The sequence below is a fragment of the Silene latifolia genome, chromosome 3 (assembly GCF_048544455.1).
Source record: "Silene latifolia isolate original U9 population chromosome 3, ASM4854445v1, whole genome shotgun sequence".
Lineage (NCBI taxonomy): Eukaryota > Viridiplantae > Streptophyta > Magnoliopsida > Caryophyllales > Caryophyllaceae > Silene > Silene latifolia.
The window spans coordinates 146,011,622-146,034,043 of NC_133528.1; the positions used below are offsets into that span (position 1 = coordinate 146,011,622).

Sequence of the window (22,422 nt, forward strand, 5' to 3'; positions counted from 1 at the left end):
GTTTTATGTATAAAAACCCGTTGTGGAAAGTGTGACACAATTTTGGGGGGAAAGTTATAACAACGGGTTTTAATATACAAAACCGTTGTTATAACTAAATACAACGGGTTGTTATAAAATAACCGTTGTTGTTTGTTCTTAAAAAATAAAAAAAAAATTAAATTAAATATTACTAGATGCATGCATAATTACGGCCTGTTAGAATTCCAATGCATGCATTATTACCGACATCTTTGTACATATGAACGGATAATATGGAATTAGAAGGGTTAGTAAACGGATTTGAAGGAGCATTATTGAGAGATATGATGATGATTATGGCACAACTTCCTAACATATTTATTAATTAAAAAGCAATTAACTCAACCCACACACATTGCTTAGTATAAATACATTGCATATCTCAACTAACATTTCCATTATTATCTCATATATTCATCTCCAAACTCTATTTGTTAAAACAAACTCTACTTAATCTTTCAAATCAAACTCAAAAACTCTAAGAAAATGAATGATTTCATCCTAAAGACTCTTACCATGATCGAGAACAACAACAACTTCATCCGCCGGTTCCTCCATATTGAGGAAAGTTTCAGGAGCTACCTTGCGGAAGCTCGAACCGCATCAAGCACGCCAAAGAAGATGGCTTGACGGGCGGCGGCGATTGCGGCTATATGACGATATAGCAAGCTGCGAACGGAACCTCCAAATAGCCAAGGAGGAGAGGATGGATACGATAGAGCACAATAAGATCCTCCATGAAAATATAAGAATTGCATTTTTACATATGTAATTTTTTTTTTTTAATTTATGTATTTATAAATATATATATATATATATATTAATTATGTTTATCTTACTTCTTCATGCATCTTGCTTCTTCATTGTTTTAGTAACTAATTATGCGAACAATACTTAAACAAATAACATAATGGTCGATAAAAACACATATATGCAAAAGAAATAAATAGAAAAAGAAAATAATGACGATGAAACTAACGTGTGGCGAGATTTACCGATAAATACGAACGTAATAGACGATGAAATCAACGTGTGGCGAGAAGAAGCGGCGATGAGAAAGTGAGAAAGAGAGAAAGAGAGTGTGTGTTTTGTGTTTGTTTGTCTCCTGTGTTTGTGTTTGTGTTTGTGTATTAAGGGTTGTGTTTTGTGGTTGCAGCAGACTTCTGTTTGTGTGGTTTATAATATGGAAGGTATTGACAACGGTTATTAAACAACAACCGTTGTGAAATATGTTTTAACAACGGTTGTAAAAAACACCCGTTGTCAAATATGTTTTAACAACGGGTTTCAAAAGTAACCGTTGTGATTACTTTTCACTAACTTTGCGCCAATTTTGCGCCAAATTATTAACAACGGTTGTGCATGTGTGACCCGTTGTTAAAACTAATAACAACGGTTTTTATAACCATACCCGTTGTAATTTATTTTAGTAAAATTCCCGCCATACATTCTACAACGTCTATTGTGATTTTCGTGAATAATCGTTGTTAAAGGGGCGTTGTAGTTGCCTAAATTTGTAGTAGTGAAGGCTGACCCCACTGTCTCTTATGTCGCTAGGAGGAGAGCATTTGGCTTTTGTTTGCTGCATGTGTATGTCTTCCATGGACACGTTGATGAAGATTTGCGAGGTGATCCCCGCCTTTTGGGTCTTATCGAACAAATGGAGCTGCGCAGGAGCCCAGCTTGTTTATGCTTAGGGGAGATCATCTTGGGTTTGGATAATAGGAAATCCAACCGCGATCTGCCATTTCTGGGGAGTCCCGTCATCCTACAGGTAAAAGACACCTTTTCTTTTCTTTTTTTTTTCGTTTTTCTTTTTTTTTTTTTTTTTTTTTTTTTTTTTTTTTTTGTTGTCTAATACCCGCTTTTGGTAGGTTTGGCTTATGGAACAGCTCCGATCGCTCGAGCCCCAGTTCATGCACTTTCCTATCACTCCCGTATGATTGCGATGAGGACGCGGTTGTACATGGTGGACTTCACTCGGGTTTGTGACTATTGGAAGAACAAGCTGAAGAATGATGATGGCCCGTTGATTAGGTGGGTTGTACCATGGTGGCACCTCAAGTCTGTTACTGGGGTGTCTTCTTTGGATCCCACTAGGTCCGTGCGTATTCCGGGATTGGAGTTCATGGTATGCATTTTTCCGGAAAGATTGATGAGGCAAGTCGGGTTGAAGCAGACTATCCCGAGGCTTGATACCGTTCCGCAGACTGCTGTAGCGCTTACCACCGAGAGCCGAAGAGAGTGGGCTATCAAATGGGCCCAAAGGAACATGTGGTTCTTGAGTTTCTCCGCCAATGCTTTGTGGGTGTCGGATTCCTATCTGAGGTGGAGAAAGGCTGCAACTTCGGAAGAACGCGAGAGACTGAGGAAACGCGAGCCTGTTGACTACAAGGTGCGCGAGGGAGAGAAAGAGAAGGAGAAGCATCTGACAGAAGGAGAAGAAGAAGCTGGATTTCAGGTCATTCATCCTTCGAAGAAATCAAAGACTACTACATTGCGGAAGTGGTGGTTGGCAAGAATGGAAGAGTCAGGCCTCGAGAAAGACCGTTGGTGATTAGGTCTGAAGTGGTGCAAGAGCGCCCGGCCCGAGGTCGTGACAAGAAGTATGACAAGAATGACAAGGGCAAGGGGAAGATGGAGGATTAGCCCGAGTCTTTATTTATTATTTGATTATTATTATTATTGTTGTAATAAAAAGGAGGGATTTTTAGAATCCTAGCCTATTCTATTTTTATTATGTATCGTATTATTATTATTAGAAAATGAATGGAATAAAAAAGGTTAAATGGTTATGAAACCGTTGTGATTTTCTTTTATTATTCTTGTCGAATTTCAAATGCAATGCAAATGTCCTTCTATTTACATTTTAGGTATAATGGGTTGAATCCCGTGAAGGATTGCCTACGTATTCACTTAAAAAGCGAAATCAAACCCTTGCGCGTAGTTTGAGTAAATGTAAAAGAATAATTGTTCGAAGCAAGAGCTTGTAATGAACATAGAAAATAAGCATGAGCTTTTGCTTGTTCTCAAGGTGCGAATTTAGTTTATTTGATGATATGAGGATGACAATCTTGTCAAAATGCAAGAGCATAGTGACACTTAGCTTATTTCAGCTTGGCCAGGGCCGTTTATTTAGTGCCACAAGAGCGACACATGGGTTTACGCGAGGCGCGTGTTTGTTCCTATTCTAGGCATAATATCGTTTCAGTTGGTCAAGGTTTGTGGGGTTTGAAAACTCATTCCCATCTAGGTCTGTGATTCTAACCGCACCCCCTGGGAGTATGGATTTGACTAGATATGGTCCGGCCCAATTAGGTTTGAATTTTCCCCTTGGGTCGACAGGTAAAAGAGCTCTAACCGACTTGAGTACTAAGTCTCCTTCTTTGATGTTTCTTGGCCTAACTCTTTTGTTGAAAGCTCGTTTGATACGTGCTTGGTATGTTTGGACATTATGTAAGGCGCGTAGCCTACGTTCATCCAGGAGGATGAGTTCTTCATATCTATCCCTCTTCCAATCGGCTTCAGGGATTTGGCTTTCGAGTAGAATACGCAAGGATGGTATTTCTAGCTCGATTGGTTGTACGGCCTCCATGCCGTAGGTCAAATAGAAAGGAGTAGCCCCGGTGGGTGTCCTAGCGATGTACGATATCCCCATAAGGCAAAGGGTATCTTGCTTGGCCAATCTCTGTAGTTGTCGGTCATTTTCTTGAGAATTGTGACAACGTTCTTGTTTACCGCCTCTACCGCGCCGTTAGTACGTGGTGCGTAGGGCGAAGAGTGGTGGTGCTTAATCTTGTATTTGGCTAGCAATTGCTCGGTTTCGGCTTGGAAGTGTGACCCGTTATCACTGATGATCTCATGTGGGCAACCATATCGGCAAATGATGTTGTTTTGTATGAATTTTGCCACATTTTTAGCCGTAAGAGCAGTGTAGGAAGCCGCTTCTACCCACTTGGTGAAATAGTCAATCGCTACTAGAATGAAACGGTGACCTCTGTTCCTACTGGGGTTATCTTCCGATTATGTCAATTCCCCATGCGGAAAATGGCCAAGGAGATGTCATCGTGTATAGCAAAGAAGGAGGGACGTGTTGTACATTCCGAAGATTTGGCGATTGTGGCAATGTCTCACGTATTTGATGCAATCAGATTCCATGGTGGTCCAATAATACCCTAAACGTGTGATTTTCTTTGCCATCATGGGCCCGCTCATGTGAGGACCGCATTCTCCGTCGTGGACTTCTTCCATCACCTTTCGTGCCTGTGAATGATCAAGGCAACGTAGGACTACACCAAGAGGTGTTCTTTTGTATAATTCTCCTTGCATGAGGATGTATTGGGAAGCTAATAGGCGTATAGCACGTTGTCCCCTTTTGTCCATATCCGGTGGATAGGTACCATTGAGCTTGAAATTCAGGATCGCTTGGAACCAGGGTTCTGTGCGATTTCTTCTTCATTGGTGATTTGATGGACATAAGCCGGTTCCGATCGTCGTTCAATACACAAAGGCATTTCTACCATGTGGTCCGGCATATTTATCAAAGATGCGAGTTTCGCAAGAGCGTCTGCAAATTGATTTTCCTCTCGAGGTAGGTGTAAGTAGGTTACGTGATCGAAGAATTGAGCCACTTGGTCTATTCTAGCACGATAGGGTGCGAGGCTTTCGCCGGATTTTCCAAGACCAGAACTTGATTGATGATCAATGATGAATCCCCATGTACTCGGAGGTTTTTGATGCCTAAGCTTCGCCGCTTGCGTCCAATGAGACAAGCTTCATACTCTGCGGCGTTGTTTGTCACCTCGAAGTCGAGTTTGTGACAATCGGTGTATGCTCCCCTACAGGAGAAATGAGCAACACTCCTATTCCGAATCCTCTTAAATTTGATGCTCCATCAAAGTATAGATCCCAAGAGTCCACGTCTGTTTGAAGTATGTCCTCGTCGGGAAATGACCAAGTGTCTATGGTTTGTGCGTCGTTGATAGGATTTTCTGCGAAGAACTCGGCGACGGCGCGACCTTTATGACTTTCGGTGGGACATATTTGAGGTCGAATTCGAGAGCATCGAGTCCACCTTGCAAGACGTCCGTTGAGGACGGGTTTCTCGAAGAGGTATTTGATTGGATCCATTTTGGAATATATCTTGACGGAGTAGCTAAGCATGTAGTGACGTAGCTTCTTCGTCGCCCACACAAGAGCGAGGCATGTCTTTTCGAGTTGCGAGTATTTGCACTCATATTCCAAGAACTTCTTACTTAGATAGTAAATAGCTCTTTCTTCACTTCCTACAGTTTGAGCTAACATAGCGCCCATGGCGGTTTCAGTTACTGTGAGATATAAACCAAGAGGTTGATCTCGTTGTGGTGGCATGAGCACTGGTGGTTTAGCCAATATCTCCTTGATTCGGTCAAACGCCTTTTGACAATCGTCATCCCACATGGTGTGGTCTGTTTTCTTGAGTTTCTTGAAGATAGGCTCGCAAATCATGGTAAGTTTCGATATGAATCGACTTATATATTTTACCTTTCCCGGGAATCCTCGACTTCTTTTTTGTTTGAGGTTGTGGCATTTCGATCAGAGCTTTGATTTTCGAGGGATCTATTTCTATACCGCGTTGGCTGACGACATATCCCAGGAGTTTTCCGGATGTTACCCCAAATGTGCATTTCTTAGGATTGAGTCTCATGTTGTACTTTCGTAGCCTTGCGAAGAACTTGCGAAGGTTTGCAATGTGTCCCTCTCTTTCTTTGGATTTGACGATCATGTCATCTACATATACCTCAACTTCTTTGTGCATCATGTCATGTAGGAGTGTAGTCGCGGTGCGTTGGTATGTAGCTCCGGCGTTGATCAATCTGAATGGCATTACTGTATAGCAATATGTTCCCCATTGGGTGACGAAAGCGGTCTTGTGCATATCTTCCATGGCCATCTTGATTTGGTTATATCCCGCATATCCATCCATGAAGGATAGTAATGCGTGGTCTGCAGTATTGTCCACCAATATGTCAATGTGAGGTAGAGGGAAGTCATCTTTTGGACTTGCTTTGTTTAAGTCCCTGAAGTCAACACAAACACGGATTCTCCCATCCTTTTTGGGCACAGGTACTATGTTGGCTACCCAGTCAGAGTACTCGGAAACTTTGATGAACCCGGCTTTGAATTGTTTATCCACTTCTTCCTTAATCTTTAGAGCCCATTCTGTCCTCATTCGTCGAAGCACATTTCACGGGTTTGAAACCCGGCTTAATAGGAATTCTATGTTCGGCGATATCCCTGTCGATCCCTGGCATGTCTTTGTAGGACCAAGCGAAAACGTCTTTGAATTCATTTAGGAGGTCTATGAAATCGGCCCTTTCGGTAGAGCTCAAGGTAATCCCTATCCTAAGTTCTTTGGGTTCTAATTCGGTTCCTACGTTGATGGGTTCGGTGTCCTCTATTACTGGTCCCCCTTCCCCTTCCTGTAATATTTCTTTGGCTACGTAGGGAGGTATTTCGGTCAAGTCTGGGTCTTGGTCATCCTCAGTATCATCATAAACAGAATTGCACTCGAAAGAACACGAGAGGGTAAGCGAGAACTGATTTATTCATATTAAGATTTGAGTAAAGTTGAAACAAAGAAGCCAACCGATCCATGGTCGGTGGCGGCAAAAAACGATGGTGGGGCATTTCCGAACTCGTGACTACTCGAGGCTAAGCTAGGAGAAACGAAGGGAGTGGGGATGACAACAGGAGTAGACTCTCTAATGACTTCTCTAGACTCCGACTCTGACTCCGACTCCGACTCCGACTCGAACTCGTCGTCTTCTGGTTCTCCTTTGAACATCTCTCCTTCTCCAGTAGTGAGCTTGAAGAGTCTTCCTTGGTTGTTGGTCCATTTGATAGATTTTCTCCATCCTTTCTGCTTTGCTTTGTGTCGGTTTCGTGATTAACGCGGTGGGGTTGAAGCGATCGTCTTGAAGTATCATAGTAATGATCTCATCCTGCGCGGCCCTAATGAATCGGTCCTCTCCAAACAAGAGGCTAACAGCTTGTTCGTCGAAGCAAGGTGCTTGACGGGTTTTGACGGTAGGAACCATTTCGGGAGGAATGAAGTAGCAATCGTGAAAGATCTCGATTCCGGCTAACTTCCTCTCGAGATAATGCCAAGGTTCGGGAAATCCATGGAAGAGTTCTGAACTTCCTTCTTGAACGAAGTACCCATTTAGAGTGGGGAGATATGGTCTCATTTGGACTCCCACGTGTTTGCGATTTTGGACTTGAGCGAGCATTTCGAGAACTTCTTGTTTTGTGGGTTTGTACCCTAATCCAAGTGGTATCCTTGTCGAGTTGCCTTTCTTGTATGGTGCGAAGGTGTTCTTTCGGATTGGGTTCAAAGGCATTCCAGGGAAGTATCCCTGGGATTTGAGTATGTGGTTGACCACCAAGTTGGAGTAGGGATTATAGTATAAGGGTGCCAACTCACTTTCTATGACGCTCACACTTTGGAAGCCCCCAAGTTCGTATATGGGATCCGCAAGGACTTGGTTGTTTGATTGCTTCTCAATTATCGCCTTGATGGGTGACGAAGTGATCGTCACAACTTTGCCATTTAGTGGGATCTTGATCTTTTGATGGAGGGTGGATGTTACCGCTTTGGAAGCGTGAATCCAAGGCCTTCCCAAAAGTATGTTGAATGAAGCTTCGATGTCCACTATTTGGAAATTAGCTTTTCGCTCGATTGGTCCCGTGGCCATGGTTAGGCTAGCAAGTCCAACCACTTTTCGTCGTGTACCGTCATATGCACGTACACCCTGATTGGTGGGAGTCCAATCCGACTCCTTCATGCCTAGTTTGTATGCCGTTTTGAGGGGTATGACGTTGACCGCGGAGCCATCATCTACCAAAGTCATTGGCACATTCTTCTTTAGACAGATGACAGTGATGTATAGAGCAAGGTTGTGACTAGCGCCAAAAGGTGGCAAGTCTTCATCTGAGAAAGTAATAGGATTACTTAGCCTCGGTGATTCTTGGAAGACCAAGTTGACTACATCTTCGGGCGTGGAGTTATGTGCTACATTCAATTTGGCCAAAGCTTGCAATAAAGCTTGGCGATGCGGAAATGAGCTTGCCACTAGTTGCGGTGAAAGATCGGCCTTGGTTTTTCTGTAATTGCTTGAGCAAATGATCAGTGGGGTCATCTTCGTTGTCATTTGGTGTGATGACGTTGGTTGGACCGTTTTGAGTAGTGCTTTGATATGGACGACCCGAACGAGTTAGGTGATCCACATCTTGGTCTTCACCATTTTGGACTATTTCCTTGACTAAGGAGTTTTCAATCAGGTATTCGTCTTCATCGTCATCGGCCCAAACCCCGTTGGATCGTAGCTAGTTCCTTCATTCTCATGATATCACTTTCTAGTCGTATGATTTGATCGACTAGTCCATCGACCACGGCGACTACTTCTTGCATAGTGGCATTTTGAGAGAAGATCAATGGTACACGTTCTTTAGGCATTGCATTGGGATTGCGTAAGGTCGTTACCATGTTTTCTAATTCCCACACTTGTCTATCTACACTCCTTGCCCATGCGATGAAGTCGGAAATGGTAGGGGAGATAGTAGAGTAGAGCCTTTCTTTCTCAATTGCATGAATTTCGTTTTCGATGGGAGAAATGAGATGTGAGCAATCTAAGGTAGATTCGTCACTTGTAATCACTAGAACTCCAAGAGGATTCTGAGTGTTGTTGGGCTTACCTCCTGGTGGAATTGGAAGTCGACCATCTTCAATCATATCTTGAAGCACGTGTTTCAACTTGTAGCATTTTTCTGTGTTCGGGCCCTTTGCCCCTATGGTATTCACAGTAGGAGTTTTCATCCCAGAATTTGGACTTCTTTTCGGGTTCGGGAGTAGGTCCAATGGGTTGGAGTTTACCTTGCTTCATTAGCCTTTTTAGAGCGTTGGAGTATGTATCCCCAAGGTTTGTGAACTTCCTTGGTGGGCTAGTTTTCTTGGATGGCTCGAGAAGGTTAACTTCGTCGGTTTTGCTAGTAGAGCCGTAGGAACGACTTGTGGACCCTTGATATCCTCGACCTACCGTTTTGGACAAGAGTCCTTTGCGGATGTCATCTTCAATTCGTGTCCCTAGTACGGTTAAGTCCTTGAAAGTCTTGATGTTTTGATATCTCAAGGCATATATGGGCTTGAGATTATCCACGAACTTTTCCACAAGAGTGGCCTCATCCGGGCGTTCAACTAGTTGAGTACTAGTCTTCCTCCACCTACTTAGGAAGTCGGTGAACCCTTCTTTGTCATTTTGGGTAAGAACCTCTAGGGTACGCATGTTGACTTGGATCTCGGCATTATCCGCGTATTGTTTTGAGAATTCGATCGCGGCGTCTTCCCAAGTAGCGACCTTTTTGTGATCCAAAGTGTAGAACCATTGCTTTGGAATGGTGTCAAGAGATGAAGGAAAGATCCTTAAGAACATCTCGGGTTTGATGCCTTTGATAGACATGTAGTCCTTGAAGGCGCGGATGTGGTTCAAAGGGTTCTCATGTCCTTTAAACTTAGGGATATCCGTCATGCTAAAGTTGGTAGGCAATTTGGAATTGACGGCTTCATACTTGCGATTGTTTTCCCTATAGATGTCATCCCCCTTAAGGTACATCAATTGCTCCTCTAGGTATTGGAGTCTTTTCTCAGCTGCGGTTGTCCCTAGGGCAGGATTCTCATCTTTAGACTCGTCATCAGAAAATTGTAGTACTTCGCCTTTAAGGGGAGGCAACCTTCCCTCTACATCAAAGATACGGCCTTCGATAAGTTCGAGGCGGTCGTAGGTTTGTTCTTGAGTGATTTGCATTTGGGCTATCGCGGCTAGGATTCGATCACTACTTTCTTGAATTTGCTGGAGGTTTGTTTCATCACTTGACCCAGGCATCTTGGAAACTGGATAAGAGATCGGCGACGAATCAAAACACGATCGACTATTCTATCACACTTGCTAAAAGAAGAAAAGTTTTGACTCGTGAAGTGGGTGTGTGCCACTTGTGTTGAGTGAGTTTTGAAGAAAGACAAGGTCTTTGAAAATGTGTGTCCTAGTCAACTGTAGTGTAGTTGCAGGAGTGGACTCGAAGTGAGGTTTTGAAATGGGCTTGCGGCCCGAATTTTGACTTGACAAACGGACAGAGTTTTGACCGGATTTTGCGCTAATTGAAGGCCTCTTTTTTTTTCGAAAATCTTGTTTGAAAATGAGGATTTTGATTTTTTTTTGAAAGCTCGTCATGGTTTTGTTTAGAAGTGGTGATCACGTAAGGTTTACACATTTATACAAGCATTATAACGGGATGCTGAGTGCATTTAAAAGGGTTTTGGTTTAAGAGGGTGGGTTGCCATACCGAACCATCAAACCCCAAGTTTGTGGAGAGGCTCGTGCCAAACAAGAGTAAGGCCGATTCCTAGTCCATTTCCTCAAGTAGTGAAGGCCCTTGATACAAACAAGAGTAAGCATCATGGTATGGATGACGTCAATCGCTATCCATCCTTAGGCCCAAATAAGAATTAGGACCGTTTAGACGGGACGATTGGTCGAATGGGTTGGGTTGGGCCTAGGAAGGCCGAATAAAACGGTCTAGGAAGACCGAGTCATGAAAACCGACAATTGTCTTGTACAAACTTATTCCCTAACCTTGTTCAAGTTTCACCCTAGCTACACGTAAGTGTAATATCCCCAGCGGAGTCGCCAAACTGTGGACAGCGGGCCGCCCACGGGGGCGCTTGGTGAGAAACGGGGACAAGCGTTTGCATTTTGTATGGAGTCGCCACCAATTTTTATGGGAAATTGGAACCGTTCGAATACCTCGTGTCATGTCAAGACATAAAGTAGTGACATGAACACTAAGCAATCGTTACCCTTAGCATTCTATGTCTAGAATGACTCTCGTGGATGCCAATGAACACGGGTGCTCACGGAGATCTGGAGTAAGGGGTGAGGGTACGTATTAGGAAGCTCTTTTGATCAAACACCTAATCCCGCCCGCCTCGATAGCGGCCTCTACTAATGATTAGGGAAGTTATTCATACTCGATATATCGTCGGCCATATGCATGCAATGCAACATCCATTAGATTAATCCTAGCATGTGAGAATTAACTAAGTCGGTTGAACAATTAATTAGCAAACAATTGGGTCGAAGTTGGATTTAATGTTGATTACATGTGAAAGCATACAAACAACAAAAGAAACATAATAATTATAAATTACAATAATTACAACGGATTAGGCGATTTATGTCGAAAACACCTTTAAAACGGACAATTTGGGAAAAAAAAGGAATAAAAGAATTAAAGAACAGGAATCAAGTGATAATACGGATATTAGTTAATTAATTACGTAAACTAATTAAACTAGGTCAAGGCGAAAAGGAGTTGGGACGAACTCAACTGGAACAGCGCAATAGAGGCGCGCCCCTCTGAAGAGGCGCGATTGCCGATTCTTGCGTCATTCAAGGGTGAGTTCTGGCTGTGAAGCCGGAACTGCAAATCGTTAATGTTAATTGTTAATTTTAATGGATCGATTGATGATATTACTCGGATAGAAGTGATTAACAGGATTATTTACATATGAAGGGGTCATAAAAGCAGTAAAATATAAATGAGACGGATGCTAATGAATTAATTACATGAATGGACGATGTTAATGAATGAGATCAATAAACAACTAAACAAACTAATTAATTGATTAGACTAAACATGATGAATATGACGAATTGACAATGAATACGGATGCAAATATACCAACAATGAATCCCAGAAACTCAATATGAATGAATTGAATCTCTAAAACTCGGATTGAATATTAATGACGAAAACCCGCAAATATTGACTACTTGAGATTTAAGTCGGATTTATGACAATTAAAACATGAACATGATGATGATTAAATATACATATGATTATTAAACTATCATGCGAACGAATTGTGAAATACGAAGAAACAAATAAGAAAGACGAATTACGAGAGGACGAGGAAGAAGAAAAGAAGCGAGGAGGCTGCGGCGGCCTCACGAAGAGGCGCGGCAGAAGGCTGCGCTCCTTCAAGAGGCGCAGCGATTCTGCGTCTTTTCTCGACGTCATCTCTCGGAAATCCGCAAAAAGGTTTTAAAGCATATTTTTAGAAATCGGTTTTAATTAGATGTTTTCGACATAAACCTTACAATTGATACGAAAAGTAAAATACAACAAATAAAGAGAATTATACACCCTCAGACTTACATGTTGACGAAACGAGATGAACTAAGTATCGACTAGTGAATGCTCGACGCGAATGCAAAGAGAGTGCCCTCGTAAGAGGAAAACGATTGATTAATTAAGATTGATTGAGTGTAGTTGGTCAAATTGGTCGGTCATGCAACGGAGAGGCTGGTACCCGGAAAGATCCGAGCTTACGTGGTCGGAAGTCCAAGCACGTAGGCGCCAATTAGTAAGAACGAAGTCTAGAATGCAAAGGGAGAAGAGAAGGGCGGACACTCGCGTGAGAAATATGAGGAGCGAAGGCTCCTATTTATACTAATCACACGGAGGAGTAGGGTTTCGGAGACTCTTTGGAAGTGAATCTCGAAAAGATATAAAAAAGATACGTAAATCATGCAAAGAGGGCACTGGGAAGAGGCGCAGCAGCCCATGCGTCCCTTGGAAGAGGCGCGGCACTGCTGCGTCTATTCCCGTGAGGTTTCTCTCTCTTTGAAGAAAGATTTCCGCGTTTGAGTTATGGTAGGACGGAAATAATCCGATTATCTTGTGAATATTACGGAATATTATTTGCCAAAAGATAAAATTTGTGAAATATGGAATAGAAATATCCGGAACATTCCAGAACATTCCGACTCGGGATTTAACAAACTATCGAGAAAATGGAGACGGTTTTTGACCGGACTCGAATGTACTCTAATTATCGCCAAAACGACCGTATCCGGACGTAGATGACAACTAAGAGGTTGACATTAATATTTGAGCAATCACTTGACGATAAACTTACGAACTGTCACAAATCGTTCCGCGAATCAAACATGCGGCCCAATCATCACCGGGTGGTTTGCGGGAGGTGCAGAAACGAGGTGTCTACAGAATTCCGGTCAAGTAAACTATTTTAGCAAGTTACCTGAAATGTTTTGCCAAATAGGATCTTACACATAAGAAAAATCGTTTTAAATTTACGACAATTATAAGCCAATAATATGAGTCAACTGCGTGTCATTATTTTTTTTTTATATATATTTTTTTTTGGACTAAAGAGGACATAGCCCACAACTAAGGAACTAGACGAGGGGTTGTAACACTTATAATATCCTCGCGTAAAATAGTACGGAGAGCTGCAGGGGGTTCATCGAGATGAGTCACGGCTGTTGACGACGAAACTCCGTGTCATTATGAGATGAGGCTTCCTTAGATGTCAGTTATAGCATAGCTGGTAAAGTCACGGGAGTTATACTCATGATCCGGGTTTGATTCTCGTTAACAACAGTCTACTCTTGTGGTAAGCTCACTTAAATAAAATTACAAGTGTAGAATCCGACCTGTCATTTATGTGGTACAAATTTGAGATTGACTGAAACTACTGCCCATTTGTTCAGAGATTGTCGGTTTGTTTCGCGGTTATCGGCGGGTTCCTCTCTTGGAATTATTTGCTCCTCAAACATTCTGGTTGGCATTGAGGATTATTGGGTCATTAACTGGATTTGTTACCTTGGATCCCTTGATAAATCTGAGGTAAGCATTATTCAGTTCCTGTCTATTATCTGAAACATATGGGTTTGGAGGAACGATTTATTAACTTGTCCTTTTTAGAAGGAAAGATTTTTTTACCGCTGCCAAAAAAAAAAAAAAAAAACTATTTATTAACTTGTCATCAATTACACTAAAACTTTGGAGAGACACTTAATCAATCAATCTTACATAATAAAACGGTCGTATATAATGATAAACCAGTCACTGGTAGATCTGACAAAATAAGACCGAATTCGAAAAAAACGATTGAAATAATTGATTGAACGCTCGATTTTAGTGACTTGCAGATTTAAGGTGTAACATTTGGTTTGAGAGGACTCTCCGAAGTGTTTTTTTTTTTTTTTTAACAGCTGTAAAACTAGTTCTAATATATATGGCATTTGATTCATATGGTCAAATGTACTCTCCGAAGTGTGATGCAGGGTCAACACAAAGAATCTATGGATCTGGTTTCTGAATAGTACTCATTCAATGAATCAAACTGAAATTGAACCGAATTTAATGGACTAGAAAAATATGTGAACCTAAATATATATACCGATAATAACTAAACCGATTGACCAAAGTTAAATTATTTATTTTCACATAAAAACACTTTCACTTTACAAGTATTTTCTTAGATTATTTATTTGTTGGTGATACTTTGAGTTATTACATTCAAATTGAAAAATATAAGGAATATTTAGGCAATTTGTTAACCTCTCACTCCAGAAAGTTATGATCTGAAACTCGCCTAAACCGATATTGATATGTCCCTTTCGAACCCGACTCGAAATAGCACAAACCGATTAATGTGGCTAGCTAAAATTAATTCGATCGAAATCAAATAGAAACCAATAATAAGATTAACCAGAATAAAAGTGAAATGATTTAACCTGATTCAAAACTAAATCACATGACCCGTTTATAGGTCTAAATAATCACCGAGTGATACAAAGTTTTTGATATCAATCTCTCATAGTTAGACTCTGTTTGGTAAAACTAATTGAAAAGGTAGCTGAAACCTGAAAAGGTAGCTGAAAACTGAAAAGCTAACTGAAACCTGAAAAGGTAACTGATAAGGTAGCTGAAAATTAGGAACTGATAAGGTGGCTGATTATATAAAAAAAATATTTGGCAAACTAATTGAAAAGCTAATTGATTTTGATGAAATGACGTAAAAAGATATGATAATTATTTAATAGTATATATTTAAGGGGTAAAAACGAAAATTCAAATCAAATTAGATACCTGAATTCTCAAATGCTACTCTATTTAATTAAATAAGCTACTTGCCAAACGGCTTCAAAAAATAAGGTACCTGAAATTTTGGTCAAATAAGCTACTTTGACCAAATCAAGTACCTGAAATGCCTTGCCAAACGGAGCTTTACTCGGTATAACTGAATGACGCTATCTCATTTTCTTTTCGATACACTCAAGCCCAAAACTTTCTACAAAACCCAATAACAATAACTATCCAGCTCCATTTACTCAAATTTGCAGGTAAAACAATTGACAAAAAAAATGGGGGGAAACAAGAACAAGAGGAAAAGAGTAAGGGAAGAAGAAAGAAGCATACATCCACGCAACAAATACGCTGAAAATCCACCTGATTTTTCACTTCTTGCATCAATTTATCCTTCTTTTACTCAGTTTGTCTTCTACTCTCATAACAATGCTCGTCCTAGAATTGATTGGACTGATTTTAATGCTACTCGTGAGCTCACTCGTGTTCTTCTCCTTCATGATCATTCAATTAACTGGTAAATTTCTCATTTTCAGCGTTTTTATCATGTTATTTTTGATGGGTTTGCTCAAATTTGTGATCTCTGTAATGGGTTTTTGCAGAAGCTTGATTATGTTTATGTATGTCAGTATGTGTATGAATTTTGATTTTAATATTGGTAAATTTCTCATTTTTAGGGTTTTTATCATGTTACTTTTGGTGGGTTTGCTTAAATTTGTGATCTTTATAATGGTTTTGTGAGAAGCTTGAATATGTGTATGAACATGGATTATATTTTTGATATACTGGAACAATGAATGAAGCGGAACGGAACTGAACTGAACTTATTTCAAGAATTGAACCGGTTTGAAGTAATTGAGGTGAACTGCAATTGAGTTCATAAGATGAGAGCCTATGTGGACTTGGAAATAAGCAAAATTCGATATCCAATGACTTTACGAGCTAAGCTAGGTGACTTGTTTAATGTAGCTTAAGTTAAGACAATAACTGAGCTACGTCCAATCCGCGCTAATAGAACCAGTGATATGTCAATGTTTTGGCCTTTTGGGAGTTGGGATACATTTAGACTTGAAACTTTTGCAGGCCAATTGCCTGGGCATCATATCTCCAGAAGATAAATCATGATGAATGGGCTGATAGCATGATATAACAATATGGCTGAAAATCGAGATCCCACCACACCCACAAGATTTTATGCTCTTGGAAAGAAGTTTGGTGGGCTGGCCAGTATGCTAGTAGTCGAGTAATACGAGCTGTGATAAATTTATTATATACATCTAAGAATTGGTTTCTAGCGAAGGCATGGTGTGACAAATTTCATTGTTCTCTTAGCAAGTGGTTGCACAATCCGGAGGGAGTAAACTTAGAGACTGACTAAACGAAGCGACTAGCACTGGAGTTAACAAAAAATGCTTTCCATTGTTTAATTTTTTCCGTATTTCTTACTTGTGTTGAACACTTGAAGGTTCCTGATGATGTTTTATCTCATTATTTGCTTTGATGCAGACTAGACGTTATGACTTAACAAGTTTTCTATCAAAAATAAAGGTTTTTCTATGCAAACTTATGTTTTTTAAGAAGTAACCTTTTAGCTTGTGTGAGCTGGTAGGGGTAAAAGTAAAACTGCAGAGGTATCTGACCACTTGATCTTGCAAATGTTTTTCTGAAGCTACAATCCTATTACTAATTTACTATCCTTGATTTAAACTTGCCAAATTATTACCCAGTGACTCCGAAGAGGGTACCAAGTAGAGCTTCTCAACTTTGCATTTGCTTTTCCATTCAATATGATCTTATTATTTCGTATTTTTATTGGTGGAGTCGCGGTTGGGGTTTGTTGATTGATTGATGACCATTGTTAGTAACTCAGGTGGATTCCCGATGGGCAGCTTTGTCCAACCGTGCCCAATAGATCAAATTACATTCATTGGATTGAAGATCTGTTGGCATCTGACATTATTGAGAAAAACAATGTTGATGGAGATAAAGTGAGGGGTTTTGATATTGGAACTGGAGCAAATTGCATTTACCCTCTTCTTGGTGCATCGTTATTGGGCTGGAGTTTTGTTGGCTCAGGTATGCTAAATTAGCTCTTAAAACAGTCCCTTCAATGGAGCTGAACTATGGAAGCGTTCCACTTGCTAACTCTGTCTATTGACCGCGTTTTTTCCCTTCGTTTTTCAGCTTTCCTATTTGCCTAATTTAGCTGTATGGTGATGGACTGCAGATGTAACTGATGTTGCCTTAGAGTGGGCTGACAAAAATGTGAAAAGTAATCCCCAAATTTCGGATTTGATTGAAATCAGAAGGGTTGAAGTTACTAGCCCTATTAGTGTAGTACCATTAGAATTAAATGGTACTCAGGCCGAGGGTGATGACCAAAGGAAGGAGCTTTCTACTGATTATGTTTCACTGAAGATGACAGAGCCAGATGAGACTGCACTTAGCAGGTTTTTGGATAAATTCAATGATGTTGAGCTATTGGATGGGGAACAAACTCCAAAATTGACTGAAACAAGGGAAAATGACGCACAACCCGGACTATCAACTACAGTTTTAAAGCAGTCTGATGTAGATAAGGGTTATCATGGGCCTCCTATCCTCGTAGGTGTGGTTAAGGAAGGAGAGAAGTTTGATTTCTGTATGTGCAATCCTCCATTTTTTGAAAGCATGGAGGAAGCAGGACTCAATCCAAAAACTTCTTGTGGTGGGACGACAGAGGAAATGGCTTGCCCAGGCGGGGAAAGGGCTTTTATTAGCCGTATTATTGAAGATAGTGTCACTCTAAAGCAGTCATTTCGGTACATAATTTCTACATGGGTTAGTTTGGTGTGTGCTTGCGGTTATGTGGACCTTCGATCGACTTAGTCTGAATTTCTTTAATCTTTGCTTCCAGGTGGTACACTTCAATGGTTGGGAAGAAGTCAAACCTTAAGTCTCTGACATCAAAACTTCGTGAAGTGGGAGTCACGATTGTAAAAACAACCGAGTTTGTTCAAGGTCAAACTTGTAGATGGGGGATCGCCTGGTCATTCATGTCTCCTGCCAAAAGAATTGTAACCTCCCATGGGTGCCAGAAGAGTCAGCTGTCATTTATGCTTGAGGTAAGCTCATACAGATTTTTCTTAAAGTTCCTTTCCAAATTCTCCACTGCTAGTGTTTCTTCTCGTCATTGCATGAAATTTTTTAAGCTTAGCAAGGCAAGCAGGCCATTCTAGGTGAATGATTTTGTTCCAATGATTCGTGATTAGAGCCTTCATGACTCCATTTCTTCTCTATAGCTTTCTTGTAGCAAGTTCATTATTCGTTTTCCTTTTTCTCTTCCCCTCTTTTATTTAATTATCTTTGATTTTGTTCTACTTCCATTTCTTATGGCTACTTTTGATCACGAGTTGTTTCTTTGTAGGGTCTTCAGCGTCAAAGCAGTGCCTTCGGTGTTTTGCAATCAGTGGAATCTTTCTTTACCCGCTTTGGTGTATCTTGCAAATCCAATGCCGCCTCATTTACAGTGGACGTGAGTTTAGTTGGGCGTTTCTCTCGTTCATGTTTTGTGCCAATTGTCAAGTAATTGGAATTAAAGACATTTTGTTGTGCTTAGGTTAGGGCCCCGAAAGATCACTGTGATGCAATCTTGAAAAGTAATCCCAAAAACCTCGACGAAGTTTCGAGCTGCAAGCATATGGCTGAACCATCTGGCACAAGTTCTTCAGATGTGAACTTGTCTTTCCGAATTTCAGTATGGCTTGACTCTGGCTTTTACAAGTGTTTATAAACTTTTTTCTCCCCACTAAAACTAAAAGTTGTATAATTTTGCTGGGTCTTTAGGTCTTTCAGCAGATTCCAGGAACACTTTTGCTAAAAGGATCATTACAGCAACGAGACAGCCCTCTTTCAGGTACATCTTCGTGAATTTTAACGACTTGCTTTGCTAAAACTTTACATGGTTTTATGCAGAAAAAAATTCCTTCATTTCCAACTTTAGCGTGCACTAATTTTTTCGATCTTTAAAGAAAGAACCACCCTGACCGTGGTTTATTTAAGTGCGTATTTTCTGGAGAAGAATCTGCTAATCTTATCTCTCAAAGAGTGGTAAACCCTTTCCTTGAGTGTATTATAGAATCACGACCGAGTTATCAAGGTTTTGAAGGTCATCATGACAATATGTTGAATATCGATACACTATTGGCCATGTTTATAATGTAGCAACCAAGATTATGGCGCTTTTACTGTCTAACGCCAAGTCTCAAACCAAGATTTATTACCGTTTCTAGAATTGCCCAAGTATTCTTTTTCCCGATTTTAAGCTTTCTCTTGTCTTGTTGGTAGTCTGACCAACTTGTATTGGCAACACAGAAAATCTTGTGAATTATTTAGTTTGTCAAGTAGAGCATAGCTGATTTTGTGTTCCCTGTTGAGATCTTTTCAGAAGTTTTCTCATCTATATTTCAACAACTTGAAGAATTTTTGAAGCATAAATTTTGTAAAGAGAAGGTTATCATAGGTCCTGTTTTCCAACCACAGAAAAGATGATCCAATTTCAGATGGTTAAGAAACAATGCCATGACTCCCATGAGCATGTAATTCCAAACAAGCACCTGAGTTTGAGTTCATGTCCACAAGTTCAACTACAGCGGATATATGTGCGTATCAGCAACTTTTGAGAGAAAAAGATCATGTTTTTGGCCTAAGATGAAGTATCGTGATGTGTTGCTTCTACACTCAACATACAATGTCGAAGGAACGTAGTCTAAATAGCTTAATTCATTGTGTTTCATTTAATTGTAGCATGGAACAATGTAGCTTATCTTCTCATTATAGGAATTAAAAGATAATCGTTGTAATTCTTTGTTCACACAAATTTCATTGAGCAATGTCCATTATAATTTTATTTGTGATCTCAACACCAGATTACAGTCTGTGTATTTTGACTAGGGCTGTTAATGAGACGAGACAGCTCGCGAGCAACTCGAGCTCGGCTCGGTCAAAGCTTAGTCAAAGCTCGGCTCGTGTGAGCTTGGCTCGGACTCGGGCTCGGCTCGAGAGCTTAACGAGTCAAGTCGAGCAAACGTTGGATCGGCTCGAAAAACTCGTGAGTGGCTCGAACTTGTGTAACTAGATGAGATATTACTCATATTTTATAAAAAAAATTTGTCATGATTATATATGTATCACACATATAAAAAATGTCTTATTGATTTTCCAATTTTTATATATAAAACTTTCGAGTCTTGTTATTGAACATATCGAGAGAGAAAAAACGACAATTCAACAATTATATATAGGATCGAGTGGGCTCGAGTTTGGCTCGAGCTCGCATTAAAGCTCGCAAGCTTGATTACGAGCACAATTTTTTCAAACTCGGGTAAGCTCGAGATCGGCTCGAACTCGAATTTTACTTTATGAGCACAAGCCGAGGAAGGCCAAGCTCGGGCTCGGCTCGTCTCGTTAACCCCCCTAAATTTTGACCCCAAAACAGCATTTTTTTAGCATGTTTTTCTCCTTACAATGAGGAGCTTGAGGAATTAGCGTCCAAAGATCAGTAATACCAGAAAATTAAGCATCTAAGCGATCTTATAAAAAAAAAAGAGTGCTCCTAAAAAAAAAAAACAAATTTACTTAACAAATCAAATCACAATATCTTCCACAATTCACAACAAAAAAAAAAACCACAATTTACAGATGAATAGATCTAACTTAAAACCCATACTGATATGCACTTGATATAAACAATGAATATGGAAGAAAACAAGAACGATGACGAAATCGATTCTGAAAATCACACCTTCCCTTCAATCCTAGCAGAGGTAAGAGCAACACAAGCGTCCACAAAATCAGTATCAATAAAATCAGTGGATAAAACCTGCAAGCGATCAACAATGCCCCTCGAAAAGCACTGAGTCATAAACAACCTTGCATATCCATGGATCCGATCCGTCACAGGTCTCACACATAAAATTGGGTTATCAGCTTGAGGGGTGACGGTATTTTCGACCCGGTAGAAAAACTTCCTAGATGACACAGGTGGTTGTTCACTCAAGTGCTTCAAATTGCTCTCAAATTTGGTTGATGGCAAATCAGTATCAATCCAATTATCCTTCAAATACCCGGCACTCCAAAGTGGGCTACCATGTTTAGGAGCTGCGGATTTTCTCGGCTTCCATACACAAATGACCCGTTTAGGGAGTAACTCAGCTACAGTCTTACCAAAGACATGATCATCCTGATGAATCAAGTAATCCCCAAGTTTTTCCTCGAGGTACCTGTCGAATTCAGGAGGATCATCATGCCCAAATTCGGTCCGGATCTCGAGGATGATAACCTCGGATGTTGTCTCAGATAGGAATTTCTTCACGTCGTCTAGAACCACATCGACGCTATATGTCTTAAGGATGCCATGGCAAATCCGACGATTCTCTTCAACCCGAATGTCAAGTACCCTCGTCCCTCTCACGAGCTGCTTATAGATGGACAAGGATTGGCATTGGGCAAAAGGACGTGTAATCAAAGGTATGCCAATCTTGTTGGTGGCAGAATCATGGGTACCCGGCCATACAATCTTGTTTATCGTCAACTTCCCTATATCAAACAAAAAACATACATAAGACGGTTTCATATATGAGAAGAGAAATTAATTAACCATATAAATACTCGAGGAATACTTAAGACCACATCTCGGAGAAGAGTCGCTACCTGGATCAAGGCCTGCCATCCAGTTTTTCCGATCAGTTGGGCGGTACTCACATCCTGGATAATCACAACCACAACTTTGTTTAAGATCAACCAAAGTCTTCTTCTCGACTCTGAGTGATTTTCTCTTTTCGATTTGTTTCGAAACATGAGCACCCATCTTTAATTGCCAACAAAGAAGACCAACAATCTGAAAACTAAGATAATTGTTCTTCTGTTGAAGACTGGTACACACAGGATGGATATTAATATAAGCACACAAGATCAGTTGAGAAGTAGTTTTCCAAACTACAAATAGGCCAGAGGATAACAAGGAGAATACATCTGTAATAGTCAATTTATTATTATTTCCAAAAAAAATATTATTTAGTTATAAAATGTGTTGGTATAAAAATTCAATCTTTATGATTGAGACATCAATGTTAGTGATGGTCTATAGGTGTACTTGTAATGGTATAATATTGATTGATGGGGGTTATGATCACTGACTTTCCTATGAGTTGGTGAATTATTGAAGCTGATTTGTGATCAAATATTTTTCTTCAGGATGGTCCACATGTTAAGCTGGCAAAACATTAATTAATGGGTGGCTTTCTTCTATTATTATCAGTAAATGTTCCTTAATCTACAAGGAACTGTCCTTAGCATCCTGCAATATGAACTTTTCCTGCAATGAAAAAAATAACAGGATTGAAAGAGCAGCACAGTTTCAAGATCATATCA

At 40.4% G+C, this 22,422-nt stretch overlaps 2 protein-coding genes across 3 annotated transcripts; one reads left to right on the plus strand and one right to left on the minus strand.

Annotated features, from left to right (window-relative positions):
- The first annotated feature begins 15,239 nt into the window (after positions 1–15,239).
- On the plus strand, positions 15,240–19,902 carry LOC141648313 (uncharacterized). 2 transcript variants are annotated; one of them, XM_074456863.1, is made up of 8 exons: positions 15,240–15,529; positions 16,883–17,088; positions 17,240–17,813; positions 17,909–18,116; positions 18,419–18,526; positions 18,611–18,748; positions 18,838–18,907; positions 19,439–19,902. In XM_074456863.1, exons 1-8 carry the CDS (start codon positions 15,291–15,293, stop codon positions 19,540–19,542), a joined length of 1,647 nt encoding a protein of 548 aa, XP_074312964.1. In that variant the 5' UTR covers positions 15,240–15,290; the 3' UTR covers positions 19,543–19,902. The 2 variants fall into 2 exon arrangements, with proteins under 2 accessions (XP_074312964.1, XP_074312965.1); XM_074456864.1 differs by lacking the exons at positions 18,838–18,907; positions 19,439–19,902 and having other exon boundaries at positions 18,616–18,744.
- A 707-nt stretch (positions 19,903–20,609) lies between these two features.
- LOC141648315 (uncharacterized) lies at positions 20,610–21,859 on the minus strand. The gene is made up of 2 exons (XM_074456867.1): positions 21,703–21,859; positions 20,610–21,588 (listed from the first exon to the last, which is right to left on the minus strand). The coding sequence occupies exons 1-2, from the start codon at positions 21,857–21,859 to the stop codon at positions 20,789–20,791; spliced, it is 957 nt and encodes a 318-aa protein (XP_074312968.1). The 3' UTR covers positions 20,610–20,788.
- Positions 21,860–22,422: the final 563 nt, after the last annotated feature.

Excerpts from the sequence above, each read along its gene's own strand:
- LOC141648313 (XM_074456863.1), top strand. The coding sequence starts at position 15,291 with ATGGGGGGAAACAAGAACAAGAGGAAAAGAGTAAGGGAAGAAGAAAGA. Across the intron at positions 17,814-17,908 it reads ACTCTAAAGCAGTCATTTCG|GTGGTACACTTCAATGGTTG; the intron begins GTACATAATTTC and ends CTTTGCTTCCAG. Across the intron at positions 18,117-18,418 it reads AGCTGTCATTTATGCTTGAG|GGTCTTCAGCGTCAAAGCAG; the intron begins GTAAGCTCATAC and ends GTTTCTTTGTAG.
- LOC141648315 (XM_074456867.1), bottom strand. The coding sequence starts at position 21,859 with ATGGGTGCTCATGTTTCGAAACAAATCGAAAAGAGAAAATCACTCAGA. Across the intron at positions 21,589-21,702 it reads GATGGCAGGCCTTGATCCAG|GGAAGTTGACGATAAACAAG; the intron begins GTAGCGACTCTT and ends TGTTTGATATAG.